At 42.2% G+C, this 17,924-nt stretch overlaps 1 protein-coding gene across 1 annotated transcript in view; it reads right to left on the bottom strand.

Annotated features, from left to right (window-relative positions):
* zdhhc8b (zDHHC palmitoyltransferase 8b) overlaps nt 1-17,924 on the bottom strand; it is a 251,443-nt gene that overhangs the window by 26,774 nt on the left and 206,745 nt on the right. Inside the window, exons 3-6 of the mRNA XM_078554510.1 lie at nt 14,752-14,909; nt 10,921-11,093; nt 3,008-3,110; nt 2,648-2,739 (exon numbers count right to left, since the gene is read on the bottom strand). Of these exons, the coding sequence (XP_078410636.1) occupies nt 2,648-2,739; nt 3,008-3,110; nt 10,921-11,093; nt 14,752-14,909 (526 nt within the window). The remainder of the gene's footprint in view (nt 1-2,647; nt 2,740-3,007; nt 3,111-10,920; nt 11,094-14,751; nt 14,910-17,924) is intronic.

The raw sequence follows: 17,924 nt of genomic DNA, 5'->3' as shown, positions 1-17,924 counted from the left end.
ATTCTTTAACCAATAATGCTACACCCCCACCATTTTTATCCCCCTCTCTATCTTGCCCAAAAACTCTATATCCTGGGTTGTTGAGCTGCCACTTTTGCCCCTCTTTAAGCCAAGTTTCCGTTATGGCAATGATATCATGCTACCATGTGTCTGTGTTGTCAGCTCATCGGCTTTATTTACTGTACTCCATGTATTTACATATATACATTTTAACATTGTCAAATTCCTGTGCTGTACACATTTTAACCTTTGATTCTTCTGTCTTTTAGAGTCTCTCACTAATTTTCTGTCTCCCATTTCCTGCTCTGAATTTGACCTATCTGAATCTGCCCTCAGGTTTCCATCTCCTTGCCAATCTGCGGTGCCACAAACTTGACTCTCACTACACTTATCCGAGGAATCAACACCAGTGTCCAAAATGGAAAACCGAATAGCAAGCGGGACCTCAGGGGACTCCTGCACTACCTGCCTGGTTCTCTTGGACTGCCTGGTGGCCACCCATTCCCTTTCTGCCTCCATGCTCCTAAACTGCTGTGTGACCATCTCTCTGAACTTGCCATCCATGTAGCTCTCAGCCTTGCTGATGCACCACAGAGACTCCAGCCCCCACTCGATCTCCGAAACCCAGAGCTCAAGTTTCTGTGGCTGGCAACACTTGTTGCACATAGGGTTGTCTAAGTCACTGGTAGTGTCCACAACTTCCCACATACTAGTAAGTAAACCAAACTAAAGTTATTGATAAGGGACAAGTCATTGAAACTTCATTTTTAGGAACTTGTATTTTAGCTTTTATATAAGTATGCAATGTACTATTGTGTGGACTGTCACGTAGGCGCATGTATAAAAATTTATCTCATTGTAATGAGTATTTGGATTCATAAAGGCTGAAGACACTCATCTTAGAACTGTGCCATGATTGCATCCCAAACCAGCCATTATTAAGCATAGTTGTAAGTACCATCTTTAAAATGTATGTTTAAGTACATTGCTTTCACTGTATGCTTTATAAACCTAAAACATCAAACTGCAATGTTCAATAGCCTTATCAAAAACTTTATGCTAATGGCAACACCCCCTAGCTTTTATTATATTCTATACAATTTTTTTTAATTCATTCACGGGATGTGGGCTTTGTTGGCTGGGCCAACATTTATTGCCCATCCCTAATTGCTCTCAAGAAGGTGGTGATGAGCTGCCTTCTTGAACCGCTGTAGTCCATATGGTGTAGGTACATCCACAGTGCTGTTAGGGAGTTCCAGGATTTTGACCCAGTGACAGTGAAGGAACAGTGATATATTTCCAAGTCAGGATGGTGAGTGACTTGGAGAGGAACTTCCAGTTGGTAGTGTTCCCATCTATCTGCTGCCCTTGTCCTTCTAGATGGTAGTGGTCAAGGTTTGGAAGGTGCTGTCCAAGAAGCCTTGGTGAATTCCTGTAGTGCATCTTGTAGATGGTACACACTGCTGTCACTGTGCGTCAGTGGTGGAGGGAGTGAATGTTTGTGGATGTGGTGCCAATTAAGCGGGCTGCTTTGTCCTGGACAGCGTCAAGCTTCTTAAGTGTTGTGGGAGCTGCACTCATCCAGGCAAGTGGGGAGTATTCCATCACACTCCTGACTTATGCCTTGTAGATGGTGGACAGGCTTTGGGGAGTCAGGGGTGAGCTACTCACTGCAGGATTCCCAGCCTCTGTCCTGCATTTGTAGCCACAGTATTTATATGGCTAGTCCAGTTCAGTTTCTGGTCAATGTTAACCCCCCAGGATGTTGAATCCCCCAGGATGGGGGAATTCCATGATGGTAATGCCATTGAATGTCAAAGGGCGATGGTTAGATTCTGTCTTGTTGGAGATGGTCACTGCCTGGCACTTGTGTGGCATGAATGTTACTTGCCACTTGTCAGCCCAAGCCTGGATATTGTCCGGGTCTTGCTGCATTTGGACATGAACTGCTTCAGTATCTGAGGAGTCGTGAATGGTGCTGAACATTGTGCAATCATCAGCGAACATCACCACTTCTGACCTTATGATGGAAGGAAGGTCATTGAAGTAGTAGCTGAAGATGGTTGGGCTGAGGACACTACCTTGAGGAACTCTTGCGGTGATGTCCTGGAGCTGAGATGACTGACCTCCAACAATCACAACAAATTTCCTTTGTGCTAGGTATGACTCCAACCAGTGGAGAGTTTTCCCCCTGATTCCCATTGACTCCAGTTTTGCTAGGGCTCCTTGATGCCACACTCAGTCAAATGCAGCATTGATGTCAAGGGCAGTCAGTCTCACTTCACCTCAGGAGTTCAGCTGTTTTGTCAGTGTTTGGACCAAGGCTGTAATGAGGACAGGAGCTGAGTAGCCCTGGCAGAACCCAAACTGAGCGCCAGTCAGCAGGTTATTGCTAAGCAAGTGTCACTTGATAGCACTGTTGAAACTATATTATCATGAATTTATTTCAGTTGCTCTCCTCATGCATCATGGAAGTACTGTTCCCAGTTGAACCAGTTCTACATTTATATTTTAAAAAATCCTGGCTTGACCTTGAATTTCACTCTTCTTATGATGATAAATGTGCCATGTACAGAAGCTGGTTGTCAGATTTATCATTTTAAAATTGCTCAATTTTAGGAATGGGAAATTTAATAGAAACACTTACCTTGGAGCTAAAGGACTACAAAGTACGTATTCCACATTACCACAGCATCCTCGGGTGAATGGATTTACACCACCTCGAAATTTACCTGTTACCTGTATGACATACATGCTGATTTAGTATACATAATAAACCCTTTCAGTACACTATGGCCTGAGTGGAAATGGCAAATTATATAATTTAAAAATTGTGGTAACTTTTTTTTCCAATTTTGTAAACCTTTAACTTAAATGTACCAGCGGTTTAAGGAAAAAAAAATTAAGGCAGAAAAATTACTTTAGAAGCTGGGACACTATTGATGTTTCAATTGCATTCGCTTTCACATTCAATGTTGCAATTCAATGCTGCATTTGGTTATCTTACTTGTTCATTTGTTGTCCGTCCCCTGGCAACTAAAACCATATGGAATCCTGTAAGACCTATAACAGGAATGAAGAAAAGACCTGCTATACACATGACAGCCATGCTATTTACTTCAGTCAAGGAAAGACCACATATTCAGTATGAGTGAAGATAAATTCAACATACACAAATTAATCTCAATATGCACAAATTTAATTTGTCTCTTACCTACTAGAACCAAAAAACTGCATAGGAGATATTCTCAACAATTCCAACCCAATGCACGTTTGATGTTTCATACAAAAATTATTTCATTTTTCAGAAGTTCTTCCAAAGAGAGAAACTTCTTGAAATTCATGTTCCCTTGTGAATTGGTCTAATTCAAATATGAGGTGCAGTTGGTCTTCTTTTTGACCAAATGCTGAACTTGTCATTTGTACAGAAAATTAAGTTTCAAGGATATCTTTGAAAAGAACGCTTCCAATAAATTTTATTTTCATATCTAATTTCCCCCATCCCTTCAGAAGGCGTTGACGCTTACTGGTGTATGAATGCTACACACCCTCCAGCCCAATTGTTCATTCCCAGTATATCAACTTAATCAAGTGTCAGTATAGTATTTGATCATGGGAATATCACAGCTAAACTGGATCTTGTTCTTGCCTCATGTCCACACTCACTTTACTGTGAAAGTGCTCAACTAGGAATGAGATTCCCCTCCTCCATTCCTCAAGAGCTCTGTAACCTCTGGCTGACATCAGCTATATAAACACTATACTTTTTATAGATTCAACTTGCTGTATAGAGATCACAACATAAATGCAAACAAGGAAGTCCATTTTCCCATCTTAAAAAGAAAAGCAAGAACTTTCATTTATATAGTGCCTTTTAATCTCAGGATATCACAATGTTTCACATCCAATGAAGAGCTGTTCACTGCTGTAATGTAGGAAATGCAGCAGCCAATTTGTGCACAGCAAGATCTCAAAATAGCAATGAGATAATTACCAGATAATCTATCTGAGGTAAAAACAAAAAACTACTGCGGATGCTGGAAATCTAAAACAAACCAGAATTACCTGGAAAAACTCAGCAGGTCTGGCAGCATCGGCGGAGAAGAAAAGAGTTGACGTTTCGAGTCCTCATGACCCTTCAGCAGAACTGAGTGAAGTTAGGAGAGGGGTGAAATATAAGCTGGTTTAAGGTGGGGGGGAGGGGGAGGGAAGAGAAGTTTGGAGGGGGGGGGGTGGTTGTAGGGACAAACAAGGAGTGATAGGAGCAGATAATCAAAAGATGTTACAGACAAAGGAACAGAGAGGTGTTAAAGGTGGTGATATTATCTAAGAGAATGTGCTAATTAAGAATGGATGGCAGGACACTCAAGGTACAGCTCTAGTGGGGGTGGGGTGGAAAGGCTGACAGGGTATTACAGTTATAGATTTAAAAATAATGGAAATAGGTGGGAAAAGAAAAATCTATATAAATTATTGGAAAAAACAAAAGGGAGGGGGAAGAAACGGAAATGGGGGTGGGGATGGGGGAGGGAGTTTAAGATCTAAAATTGTTGAATTCAACATTCAGCCCGGAAGGCTGTAAAGTGCCTAGTCGGAAGATGAGGTGCTGTTCCTCCAGTTTGCGTTGGGCTTCACTGGAAAAATGCAGCAAGCCAAGGTCAGACTAGGCACTTTACAGCCTTCCGGGCTGAATGTTGAATTCAACAATTCAACAGCTAGCTTTGCTTACGTGAAGTTGCAATCACACCCCTTGTCTCCGAATCTACTTATGAATTGGTCAATGGTCTCTGTCGGTTGCTGCCTAAAAGACGTGAATTCCAGATGGTGTATTCTGAAGTTGAGCTTCACTCGTAATTGAGTGCTGACTATATTTGTATCTGGATTTTTAAGATGGTCATTGGACAGACTTGATGTGTTGTCAGAGCAAGGTAAACTCAGAAAGGTGATCTGTTGCTTTCCAATTGAGAGTTGGAAATTTTGTGGTCATCTTTTAGCTTTTTGCAGGATTTTAAATGATATCTGGAGCTTTTGATACTCGTTAGGTTTCCTCCAACGCTTTTAGAGTTAATATTGCTCCAAGTTGCAATACCTTTAGTGGACACTGCCTTAGTTGATCATAGGTTACAGCATGACTGCAAGGGTGATGCTGCTCGGTTTTTTCCAGTTTAGCTCATAGCTCTGCCCACAAAAGTGATTTCGGCAGGAAAATGGCTGCAGGACTACCAATGTGAAAGCAAGCAGTGCAAAAAAACGTTTTGCAGGCTTTTTCTAGCTGTTAGGGGCTGTTACTGGATAGATTCTTCTTCCCAACCCAGTTTTCCGTATTTAGCTTCAGCAGTAATGAATTCTCCTGTCTCTGGAATTCTACTTAGAGAGTGAGACCACCTGCGGTCTACTGGTTAATTTAACGGCTTAAACTTTGCAGCAGTTAGACTTTTACTAATTAACCTCTCCCAGATATGAACAATCTTACCAGGACCTAATGGCTGCAAGTTGGGGTGAGGTGCGAAGTCAGAACAAAGGTGTACGTGGAATCCCTACAAAGCTGCAGAATCTTTACACATGCAGTGAGTCTTGATTATTGTTCCACTTTCACACCAGCTCTTTGCTTCTGTTGCGTGTGAAGGGTTGAGGCATGTATATTTTGCAGTCAAATCTTCAAAACTATGCTACCCTGCTGTGTCATCATGTTATATTATTCTTTTAGATGTTTACGTACCAATCATACACAATGATTGGTGAAACAACAATGTGGGTTCTTTATTTGAAGATGAGACTATTGACAGATAATATTCACTGAGAGGCTAAGTAAGATACATCTGATCTCTACCCTGCTGCTTGCAGACTACCTTCAAGTCATGGGACTAATACATCACTTCGTATCAAGGTGGTAGTAATTGACAGTCGTTTAAGATTTACTGCTTAAATGTATATGCACATCATATCACAATAGAAATTACCAGAAAGACCAATAAAGTGATGTATGGGAATTGGCACCAAGCTAAAGGTGAAGAGATGAGATGTTCAAGCATATTGTGCTAAGGAGAGAATTTCAATATCTCGCAGGAAAATTGGGCATACAGGTAGAGTGTTTCAAAACCGGCAACCTCAGGACCGATTTGGTGCCGGGTTTTGATCTTGCCGGTTTTTGGAAAAAGGTCCCGAGGCATTGCACAGTACCTGTAACGTAATTAAATAGTGACAGCGATCAAGTCCAAGTCTGAGCCAGCCACACTGAAGCTGGACGGTGCTTTGGTAAAGCCACCACTTAAAAACTATGTTCACTTCAGGTCACTGGAGCACTAGAGAAACACTGAAGATGAAAGTTGTGCAGAGAAGTGCGACTCCTTGAATTTTTCCCCGAGCTGGGTGGGATGGGGGTCAATGGTCACTCTGACCACTCGGGAGTGTGGGAAGCGACAGGCGTGCAAAGTGGATAACGACTCAGCACGTTCCTGTGCTGATGCAGCAACTCCCCAAACAAGCCAGAAAGTTTGTTCATTCATTTAATAGCACTTAAAATTCACGCATGGCACATTGAAAAAAAATGTCTGGTTTTCAGACACCACCGGTTTTTGGAAGCCAGATTTGAGGTACTGTTACCTGTATTTTATTAAGGTAATAATAACTTGCATTTATATGGCAATTTTCACAATTTCAGAATGTCTCAAAATGCTTTACAGCCAATAAAATATGGTATAGTTCCCACAGGAGTATTTAAACAGCCACACACAAATAATTTGCAACTTGGAGCTTTGAGAACATTTGAACAAAAGTGATCGCTGTGCACTACACTTACACTTGACATTTTAATTAAGCAATAGTGAAAAGTACGAGACAAAAGCAAAGATTACATCGTGGGAAAGGGAGACCAATACTCGCTTGGTAACCAAGACTCGCTTGGTAACCAAGACATGGGACGCATCTTTCCTTTTCTGGTCAACTGTGTCTCAGTTGTGTGCTCAAGTCCCATTCACCCATCACCCCTGTGCTCGCTGACCTACCTACATTGACCCCCTGATCTAGCACTATTATGAAGAAGAGCAGGGGAGTTATGCCTAGTGTCCTAGCCAATATTTATCCCTCAAACAACATCACAAAAACAGATTACCTAGTTATTAGCACATTGCTGTTTGTGGGAGTTTGCTGTGCGCTTATTGGCTGTAGTGTTTTCTACATTACAATAGTGACTACCCTTCAAAGGTCTTTCATGGCTGTAAAGTGCTATGAGAGGTCGAGGTCATGAAGTGTGCTACAGAAATGCAAGTTTTTAAAAATTCATTTACGGGACGTGGGCTTCGCTGGCCAGGCCAGCGTTTATTGCCCATCCCTAATTGCCTGTGAGAAGGTGGCGGTGAGCTGCCTTCTTGAACCGCTGCAGTCCAGGTGGTGTAGGCACACCCACAGTGCTATTAGGAAGGGACTTCCAGGATTTTGACCCAGCGACAGTGAAGGAATGGCGATATATTTCCAAGTCAGAATGGTGAGTGGTTTGGAGGGGAATTGAGTAGACTGATGGTGGTAATTGGTCAGGTTGGATTTGTCCTGCTTTTTGCATACAGGATATACCTGGGCAATTTTCCAAATTTCCAGGTAGATGCCTGTGTTGCAGCGTTACTGGAACAGCTTGGCTAGGGGTGCAGCAAGTTCTGGAGCATAAGTCTTCAGTACTATTGTCGGAATATTGTCAGGGCCCATAGCCTTTGCAGTATCCAGTGCCTTCAGCAGTTTCTTAATATCACGTTGAGGGAATCCAATTGGCTGAAGACTGGCACCTATGATGCTGGGGTCCTCTAGAGGAGGCCGAGATGGGTCATCCACTTGGCACTTCTGGCTGAAAATTGCTGTGAATGCTTCAGCCTTATCTTTTGCACTGAGGTGCTGGGCTTCTCCATCATTGAGGATGGGGATATTTGTAGAGCCTCCTCCTCCAGTGAGTTGTTTAATTGTCCACCACCATCCACGACTGGATGTGGCAAGATTACAGAGCTTATATTGATCTGTTGGTTGTGGAATTGCTTAGCTCTACCCATCACTTGTTGGTTATGCTGTTTGGCATGCAAGTAGTCCTGTGTTGTAGCTTCACCAAGTTGACACCTCATTTTTTTAGGTATGCCTGGTGCTGCTTCTAGCACACCCTCCTGCAGTTTTCATTGAACCAGGGTTGATGGTAATGGTAGAGTGGGGGATATGCTGGGCCATGAGGTACAGATTGTGTTTGAGTACAATTCTGCTGCAGCTGATGGCCCACAGTGCCTCATGGATACCCAGTCTTGAGCTGCTGGATCTGTTCGAAATCTATCCCATTCAGCACAACATGATGGAGGGTATCCTCAATGTGAAGACGGGTCTTAGTCTCCACAAGGACTGTGTGCTGGTCACTCCTGCTGATACTGTCATGGGCAGATGCATCTGTGGTAGGCAGATTGGTGAGGATGAGGGTCAAGTATGTTTTTCCTTCTTGTTGGTTCCCTTACCACCTGCCCATAACCAATCTAGCAACTTTGTCCTTTAGGACTCAGCCAGCTTGGTCTGTTGTGGTGCTACCCAGCCACTCTTGGTGAAGGATATTGAAGTCCCCAACCCAGAGTACATCCTGCGCACTTGCCATCCTTAGTGCTTTCTCCAAGTGGTGTTCAACATGGAAGAGTCCTAATTCATCAGCTGAGGTGGGGCGGTACGTGGTAATCAGCAGGAGATTTCCTTGCCCATGTTTGACCTGATGCCATGAGACTTCATGGGGGCCGGAGTTGATGTTGTGGACTCCCAGGGCAACTCCCTCCCCACTGTATACCACTGTGCCGCCACCTCTGCTAGGTCTGTCCAGTCAGTGAGACAGGACATAGTCAGGGATGGTGATGGTGGTGTCTGGGACATTATATGTAAGGTATGATTCCGAGAGTATGACTATGTCAGGCTGTTGCTTGACTAGACCGTGAGACAGCTCTCCCAATTTTGGCACAAGCCCCAGATGCTAGTAAGGACGACTGTACAGGGTTGACAGGGCTGGGTTTGCCGTTGTCGTTTCCGGTAAGTAGGTCGATGCCGGGTGGTCTGTTCAAAGGGCAAAATAACTTCCATCCAACATAAAGTGTGCGCATGCGTGTGTGTGATACGCATGCATTTTTATTTTAACAAATATCTCACTCCTATCCTTTTTGTTCCATCTTTCATCTTTGGTAATCGTGAAGGCTTAAACCACGAGCCTTCCTCTCCCCTCTCGCCATGTATAAAAGGAAACTCTTGCATAATGCTAAAATAACATCTCTAAGACTACCGTGTGTCTCCTGAAGAGCTTTACATTTTGCCAGTTGGTGATAACAATGAATAAGAAAGAGATCAAATTATACAGCACAATATCACACCTCTTCAATGTCTCAAAGCACTTCACACATAATGAATTACTGTGAAATGCAATGCCTCTTAGAATATACCCAAAATGATTCCAAATTACATGCCTTTCTTTTTTCACACACTCAATGCTTCATTACCTTAAAGGAATTTTAAAACTCAAGTTTTATTCAATTCTTTGTTACGTAATGAACAACTGAGTAGATTTTGACTGTTTTACATTGCTTGCGAGAAAGCATTGTAGAAGCCATGTCGATCTTACGGTAGATCAGAATGATAGGCAGGTGACCTCTTGAGCTAAGGATAACTCCAAGACTATTCAACAGGAATTTAGGGTCAAGCCCAAATTCTGATCCATCGTGATGCCATATCAAATTAAAGATGGTCAATGACCACGTGCATCCCAAGGTCAAATGGAATGCTGGGTCAGGAGGGCGAACAACATAACTGCAATGGGGGAAATGGTTAAAAAAAGCCCTTTAAAACTCAAATCAATGCCATACTGTACACAGCATATTGCACCCTTTCACAGTTGCCGTACTTTGCCAATCTCCTGCAAGTTAAAAATCAATACTGACATTGTGAAACTATTTACATTTTGCAAAATTTTTAGTTCAAATTAAAAGTAAATAAGACATAGTGCACCAGAAAATGCTGATCAACATTTCATTAATTATCTTGGATAATTGAACCCTCTATGACAAACAGAGTTTAAAGTTAATTAAAATTAACAAAAGGACTTCTCAGAAATTTGTTTGTTTAATGACGAGGAGCAGCAGCAAAGTTTCACTCAAGAAATTAATAAAGAAGGTGAAAAGTTTCCTAGAAACGGGGCTGATCATTTGATGCAATCATAGATTTGATTGTAACTGAAACACAAGCTAAACCAAAATCAATCCTAACATACAAGTCCATGTCAAGCACTTAAATTCACCCTTGAAACAAATTTGCAAATCTGTCATCATCATCCTTAAAAATGGCACCCTTTCCCTGCCTCTGTATTTGCTTAAAATGTTACATCTCTAACTTCTTCCTGTTCAGATGCAAGGTCATTGAGCTGAAACATTAACTCAGTTTCTCTTTCCACAGATGCTACCAGATCTGAATATTTCCAGCATTTTCTGTTTTTGTTTCAGATTTCCATTATTCAGAGTATTTTGCTTTAGAATTTGTTTTAAAGCTGGTTTAATTTGCAACTTTTTTCCAGTCAAATCTAGTGAAGTTGTTTATAAAGATCTGTGGATGTCAAGCAAATCTGAAAATCTCAATAATTTAAAGAATACAAAAGAGGCATTAAACGTTTAAGACATCTTTTAAGATGCTTTTATACCCGGTCTTTGACCAAGCTTTTGGTCACCTCTCCTAATATCTCCTTTCTCTTTGGTGTCAAATTTTGTCTGACAATGTTCCTGTGAGATACCTTTGGATGTTTTACCATATTAAAGATGCTATATAAATACAAGTTCTTGTTTACCTGTCCGTTTGATGAGCAGAGGTTTATTTTCAAAATTAAAATATAAGTCAATGGCTTCTCAATAAAGGACCACATAGTAGTACAGCAAAGGATACGTGATGGCAGTGTGTGGGGCATCAAGCTTTTCAATATGTTTTAAAACATAAATCAGTCCAAAGGTAAACACACCAATCATGTGCGTACTGAGGGAGAGGAGGAAGAGGAAAAAGTAGCGGTAGTTTCTTCGCCCTATGCAGTTGTTCACCCATGGACAATGATGATCAAAGTCCTAAAAATAAAACAATGAACCGAGACAAAAAAATTGTAAAGTAAATTTTAGCAGGAAGTCTTTTTTATCTTCTGGCCAGCATCTTTTTCAATGCACTGGGAAACAACAGATAGGAACTGCAACCCAATCACTCCCCCAACACAAGTGCAGCAGTACCAGCGATTAGATTTTCTTATGGAGTCCATTTAATTGATGTTGACTATGATGCGTGTCTGCACGATGTTCAACAATCTGTTTAACTATGATATTAAACAGTGCCACTGAGAACTCCTTGAAGCGCATGTAGGGAAACCAAAGCTACCAAGATCAGCTGAGTTAGTACAATGAGATGCATCCCCCCTCCCTTTCAATCAATTGCAGTTTGAGAGACGTGTTCATAATCTGACGTAACTTTGCAAGTTTTGGCTTAACTATTCTATTTGCATCCCAATACACTATATACGCATAGGAAGATGTCCTTCGTAGTAGTTGAAGCTCTCAGTTTGTGAGCTGAGCACACCAGAAAGCTTCTATGTTCAATCCCAGTCTGTGCTGAGTGAACTGATCAAAACCAAGGTAGCTTTAGGGGTTGGAAAATTGGCCTTAGTGATAGCAGAAGCTTGGGTGGGGTGTGGAGGAGGGGGCGGGGAGGTGAATAATCTATTGTTCCAACTTCTGATCACTGCTCAGAGACCTCCACTGGAAGTGAATGTGTGGGCCTCAAGTAAAGAGTTTCAGGCTCAACTGTCATGGTAAAATAACAAAATTGGTGCTCACTAACAAGATTCACACATGAGTAATGACTAAGATAAAAGCAAAAAACTCCGGATGCTGGAAATCCAAAACAAAAACAAAAATACCTGGAAAAACTCAGCAAGTCTGGCAGCATCTGCGGAGAGGAACACAGTTAACGTTTCGAGTCCGAATGACCCTTCAACAGAACTAAGTAAAAATAGAAGAGAGGTGAAATATAAACTGGTTTAAGGGGGGTGGGACAAGTAGAGCCAGTGATAGGTGGAGATAACCAAAAGATGTCACGGACAAAAGGACAAACAGGTGTTGAAGGTGGTGATATTATCTAAGGAATGTGCTAATTAAGGGTAGAAAGCAGGACAAGCAAGGTACAGATAGCCCTAGTGGGCGCGGGGTGGGGTGAAGGAATCGAAAAAGGCTAAAAGGTAGAGATAAAACAATGGATGGAAATACATTTAAAAATAATGGAAATAGGTGGGAAAAGAAAAATCTATATAAATTATTGGAAAAAAAAGGGGGGATCAGAAAGGGGGTGGGGATGGAGGAGAGAGTTCATGATCTAAAATTGTTGAACTCAATATTCAGTCCGGAAGGCTGTAAAGTGCCTAGTCGGAAGATGAGGTGCTGTTCCTCCAGTTTGCGTTGAGCTTCACTGGAACAAAGCAGCAGGCCAAGGACGGACATGTGGGCATGAGAGCAGGGTGGAGTGTTGAAATGGCAAGTGACAGGGAGGTCTGGGTAATGCTTGCGGACAGACCGAAGGTGTTCTGAAAAGCGGTCACCCAGTCTGCATTTGGTCTCTCCAATGTAGAGGAAACCGCATTGGGAGCAACGAATGCCTACATCATATCAACAATTTCCAGTTCCCTGGCCCCAACTGCCTCCTCTTCACCATGGACGTCCAATCCCTCTACACCTCCATCCCCCACCAGGATGGTCTGATGGCTCTCCGCTTCTTCCTCGAACAGAGGCCCGAACAATCCCCATCTACCACTACTCTCCTCCATCTGGCTGAACTTGTTCTCACACTGAACAATTTCTCCTTTAACTCCTCTCACTTCCTCCAAATAAAAGGTGTGGCTATGGGTACCCGCATGGGCCCCAGCTATGCCTGTCTCTTTATGGGGTAAGTGGAACATTCCTTGTTCCAGTCCTACTCCGGCCCCCTCCCACAACTCTTTCTCCGGTACATCGATGATTACTTTGGTGCTGCTTCATGCTCTCACGGGACCTCGAAAAATTTATTAATTTTGCTTCCAATCTCCACCCCTCCATCATTTTCACATGGTCCATCTCTGACACTTTCCTTCCCTTCCCTTCCTTGACCTCTCTGTCTCAACTTCTTGTGATAGACTGTCCATCAATATTCATTACAAGCCCACCAACTCCCACAGCTACCTCGACTACAGCTCCTCACACCCTGCTTCCTGTAAGGACTCCATCCCATTCTCTCAGTTCCTTTGCCTCTGTCGCATCTGTTCTGATGATGCCACTTTCAAAAACAGTTCCTCTGACATGTCTTCCTTCTTCCTCAACTGAGGTTTTCCACCCACAGTAGTTGACAGGGCCCTCAACCGTGTCCGGCCCATCTTCCGTGCATCCGCCCTCACACCTTTCTCTCCCTCCCAGAAACATGATAGGGTCCCCCTTGTCCTCACTTATCACCCCACCAGCCTCCACATTCAAAGGATCATCCTCTGCCATTTCCGCCAACTCCAGCATGATGCCACCACCAAACACATCTTCCCTTCACCCCTCCCGGCGGCATTCCGCAGGGATCGTTCCCTCCGGGACACCTTGGTCCACTCCTCCATCACCCCCTACACCTCAACCGCCTCCCACGGCACCTTCCCATGCAACCGCAGAAGGTGCAACACCTGCCCCTTCACTTCCCCTCTCCTCACCATCCAAGGGCCCAAACACTCCTTTCAAGTGAAGCAGCATTTCACTTGCACTTCCCTCAATTTAGTCTACTGCATTCGTTGCTCCCAATGCGGTTTCCTCTATATTGGAGAGACCAAACGCAGACTGGGTGACCGCTTTGCAGAACACCTTCGGTCTGTCCGCAAGCATTATCCAGACCTCCCTGTCGCTTGCCATTTCAACACTCCACCCTGTTCTCATTCCCACATGTCCGTCCTTGGCCTGCTACATTGTTCCAGTGAAGCTCAACGCAAACTGGAGGAACAGCACCTCATCTTCCGACTAGGCACTTTACAGCCTTCCGGACTGAATATTGAGTTCAACAATTTTAGATCATGAACTCTCTCCTCCATCCCCACCCCCTTTCTGATCCCCCCCCCCTTTTTTTCCAATAATTTATATAGATTTTTCTTTTCCCACCTATTTCCATTATTTTTAAATGTATTTCCATCCATTGTTTTATCTCTACCTTTTAGCCTTTTTCGATTCCTTCACCCCACCCCGCGCCCACTAGGGCTATCTGTACCTTGCTTGTCCTGCTTTCTACCCTTAATTAGCACATTCCTTAGATAATATCACCACCTTCAACACCTGTTTGTCCTTTTGTCCGTGACATCTTTTGGTTATCTCCACCTATCACTGGCTCAACTTGTCCCACCCCCCCCCCCCCACCCCTCCCCTAAACCAGCTTATATTTCACCTCTCTTCTATTTTTACTTAGTTCTGTTGAAGGGTCGTTCGGACTCGAAACGTTTACTGTGTTCCTCTCCGCAGATGCTGCCAGACTTGCTGAGTTTTTCCAGGTATTTTTGTTTTTGTTTTGAGTGATGACTACTTGGGCAAGATAAAGGAAAATTCTCAGCATTTGTGGAGTCATATTCAAAGAAACGTCTTCATGGGATGGGAAAAAAATGGATGATGCAAATGAACAAAAAAAAATGCCAGTGTGTACTCTCATGTCAGCAACAAGTTAAATAGCAACTGTAATGACAGCATTGCTTACCTCAACACAGTTGTCACACACACTGCAATGAGAGCATCGTGGTGGCCTATAAAAGTGACACGTTGCACACCATTTCATCCGTACTTGGATTCCTTTGATTTCCACATTCTTGTAGAGTGGAGCTCGAAAGTCATCATCCTTATCCTCATCTTCATTAGCTGAAATAAATCAATTACTTTTACAAAACAGAAGTATTAAAATCTGAAAGAGCTTCTCTCTATTGTCTGGATTTTACACTACAGGGTTCTGTGTTCTGGGATAATTACTCAACTATGCCAAAAATATAGGCAATGGTATAATTGTCGTTTGAATCTTCAGTTCAACAAAATCAATTTATGAGTCCTTTGCCCTGGTGAGACACTTTGACATGGTGAATTCAACTTTTTAAGTGAATGAATATGAAAAAAATCACATTTTTAAAGTAATTGCATGAATTGTTATTTTGAAACTTCCAGACTCAAACAGTTCATTCTAATTGTTGTTACTTTGTTGTCTAATTTCTCCTCCTATTTCTTTTAGCCAAGGAATTCCAGATTTTCATTGACCTTACTGTATTTAAAGAGTACATTTTCTCTGTTTTCTACCTTGAAAGTTTGCCTGTCTCAAGTTCACCTCAGGCAGTCTGATCATATTTCTTTCTGCTGCAGCTCACAACTCTTTCAACAAAAACTTAGTTGCTGAGAGATGAACTTTCCCTACTGAAGCCTGGCCAAAGCTCCAAACTAGCTTTAGTCTTCCGTGTGATTCTGGTTCTAAATAATTCTTCAACTCAGTCTTCGTTTTAGTTCCTCCACACTAAATCATATCAGACATGTGCATTAGTCAGACTGAACAGCTTTATTAAAATGGACGGTCGAAAGGAGAACCTTGAGTGTCAATTTAAAGCAGTGCCACACTGAATGTCAGCCAGTTAACCTAAAGTGAAACGGACAAAAGGATGACCGTCCAAACTCTCTGATACTCACAAATAGGTAAGATGCAAGACTTTTTTAAAAAAAAAGGCGAGTTGTTTAACTACATTAAGAAACAAAAATGTATCAGCAACCCTTGGACTCAAGCATATAACACATTTAATATGCAGAATATCTGCTTTTTTCCCCACGGAATATGCATCTCGTGTATAATCATAGAATCATAAAGCACACGAGGAGGCCATTCAGCCCATTGTGAAAAGAAAGGCAGTGTCTTTCATGACTGCCAGACACCCCAAAGCACTTTATAGTTAAGTGCAGTCACTGTTGTAATGTAGGAAATGCAGCAGTGTGCAGCAAGCTCCCACAAACAGCAGTGTGATAATGTCCAAGTAATTTGTTTTTGTCATGTTGATTGAGAGATAACTATTTGCCGGCGCACTGTGGAAACGCCCTGGCTCTTCTAAATAATGCCATGGGATCTTTTCCATCCACCTGAGAGGGCAGATAAGGTTTAACGTCTCTTCTGAACTTCAGCATCATTAACGATGCAGAACTCCATCAGTACTGCGCTGGAGCATCAGGCAGCATTTATGCCACAACCTCCTGACTCAGAGGTGTGTGCGCTAGCCACTAAGCCAGAGCTGACACTCATGCTTGTGCCAGTTCTTTGAAAAAGCTGTGCGATTAATCCCACTCCCCCACTTTATCTCTGTAGTCCTGCAATTTTGTCCCTTTTAAATATTTATCCAATTCCCTTCAAAAGTTCCTGTTGAATCTGCCCCCACCACTCTTTCAGGCAGTGCATTCCAGGTCATCTCACTGTGTACATTTTTTCTGATTCATGTACCCTTGAGTTCTTTTGCCAATTACTTTATCTTTTTGTCCCTCTGGTTACTGACTCTCCTGGCAGTGGAAACAGGTTCTCCTTATTTTTTCCATCAAAACCATCCATGAAGTTCGCATAATTCTATTCCATCAAACACAATGAAAGGTCGAGTAGCTTAATATTGATGTGGCCTTGCCGATAAAGCACCTTGTAAAGGTGCAAGTTATTTTAGTAAAATAGGAATCAATCTAAATATTTTGCACAGCATGTCGAGATCATTGAGAAACTCTTATTTACAATACAGCCAAATGATTCAATACTCAATAACCCAAAGTGGATGAGGTCATATGATCAGCAGATTTACTTGGCAGGCTGCCAAGGTGCAATTTCCAAATCTCTCTTTCTCGTCATTCCCTCCCGTTTCTGCCATCCTTGCTACTGTTACTGCAATTGCTGAAGTTCCAACTTCTAGAACATTCTTGCCAGATATTCCATTCCACAGATTGCACAAAAAGAGGACGAGACTATTGTTTCTCCAAGTCTCTCATCAGTCTGATCAAATCATAATTTATAAGTCATCCTAAGGGAGGGCCTTTTATTTGAAAATTGGGTTTGGGTAAATAATTTTGTACTGTGTTCACAGCATTGTAAGTATTATCTTTACTTTAAATGCACAAATTATGTCTGTATTCTAAATTGAGCCTCTCACCCTGGCTGAACATTAGTATTTAGTTGTGTCTAATGTATAAATTACAATTTCATACGGGCTTTATGGACTCTTCAGTAAGTAGGAATGTCACTTATAAATTTAATATGTTTTACAAAATTGATCAAACTTCCAAAGTGTGCTGCTCATCAACACATGCTGATTTGTCAACACACCAACAACATTAAAGAAATATTCCATGTCATTGGTTTACAAACTGCAACAGCTTTTAATGAAATCTATGGCCACGTTATCCATAGCTCCTCTTACGCATTCCTTGGCCGTTGATTCCAAGATGGATGATAAGGCTTGCTGGTAAGAAACAATGAATATGGGAAGGGAGAGGAGTGGAAGAAGACAAGCAGACACATAAGCCTTCTTGATCCAAGACACGGCAGTTTGAATAACCTGCATAAACCTGAATAAACTGTACACGTTCTAATCTCCATTTTTAATGAGAAAGCCAAAGCAGCAGGCTGGACAACAGCTGAGTTGAGCTAAGGCATTTATAGAGATAAAAACAAAAAAACTGCGGATGCTGGAAATCCAGAACAAAAGCAGAATTACCTGGAAAAACTCAGCAGGTCTGGCAGCATCGGCGGAGAAGAATAAAGTTGACGTTTCGAGTCCTCATGACCTTGAAGGGCCTGCTGAGTTTTTCCAGGTAATTATGTTTTTGCTAAGGCATTTATAGTCCTGCCAATAACTAGCACCAATTTTTTTTTTT

Source organism: Cetorhinus maximus, chromosome 12 (genome assembly GCF_964194155.1).
Source record: "Cetorhinus maximus chromosome 12, sCetMax3.hap1.1, whole genome shotgun sequence".
NCBI classification, from domain to species: Eukaryota; Metazoa; Chordata; class Chondrichthyes; order Lamniformes; family Cetorhinidae; genus Cetorhinus; species Cetorhinus maximus.
This window is presented reverse-complemented; position numbering and strand designations above follow the sequence as displayed.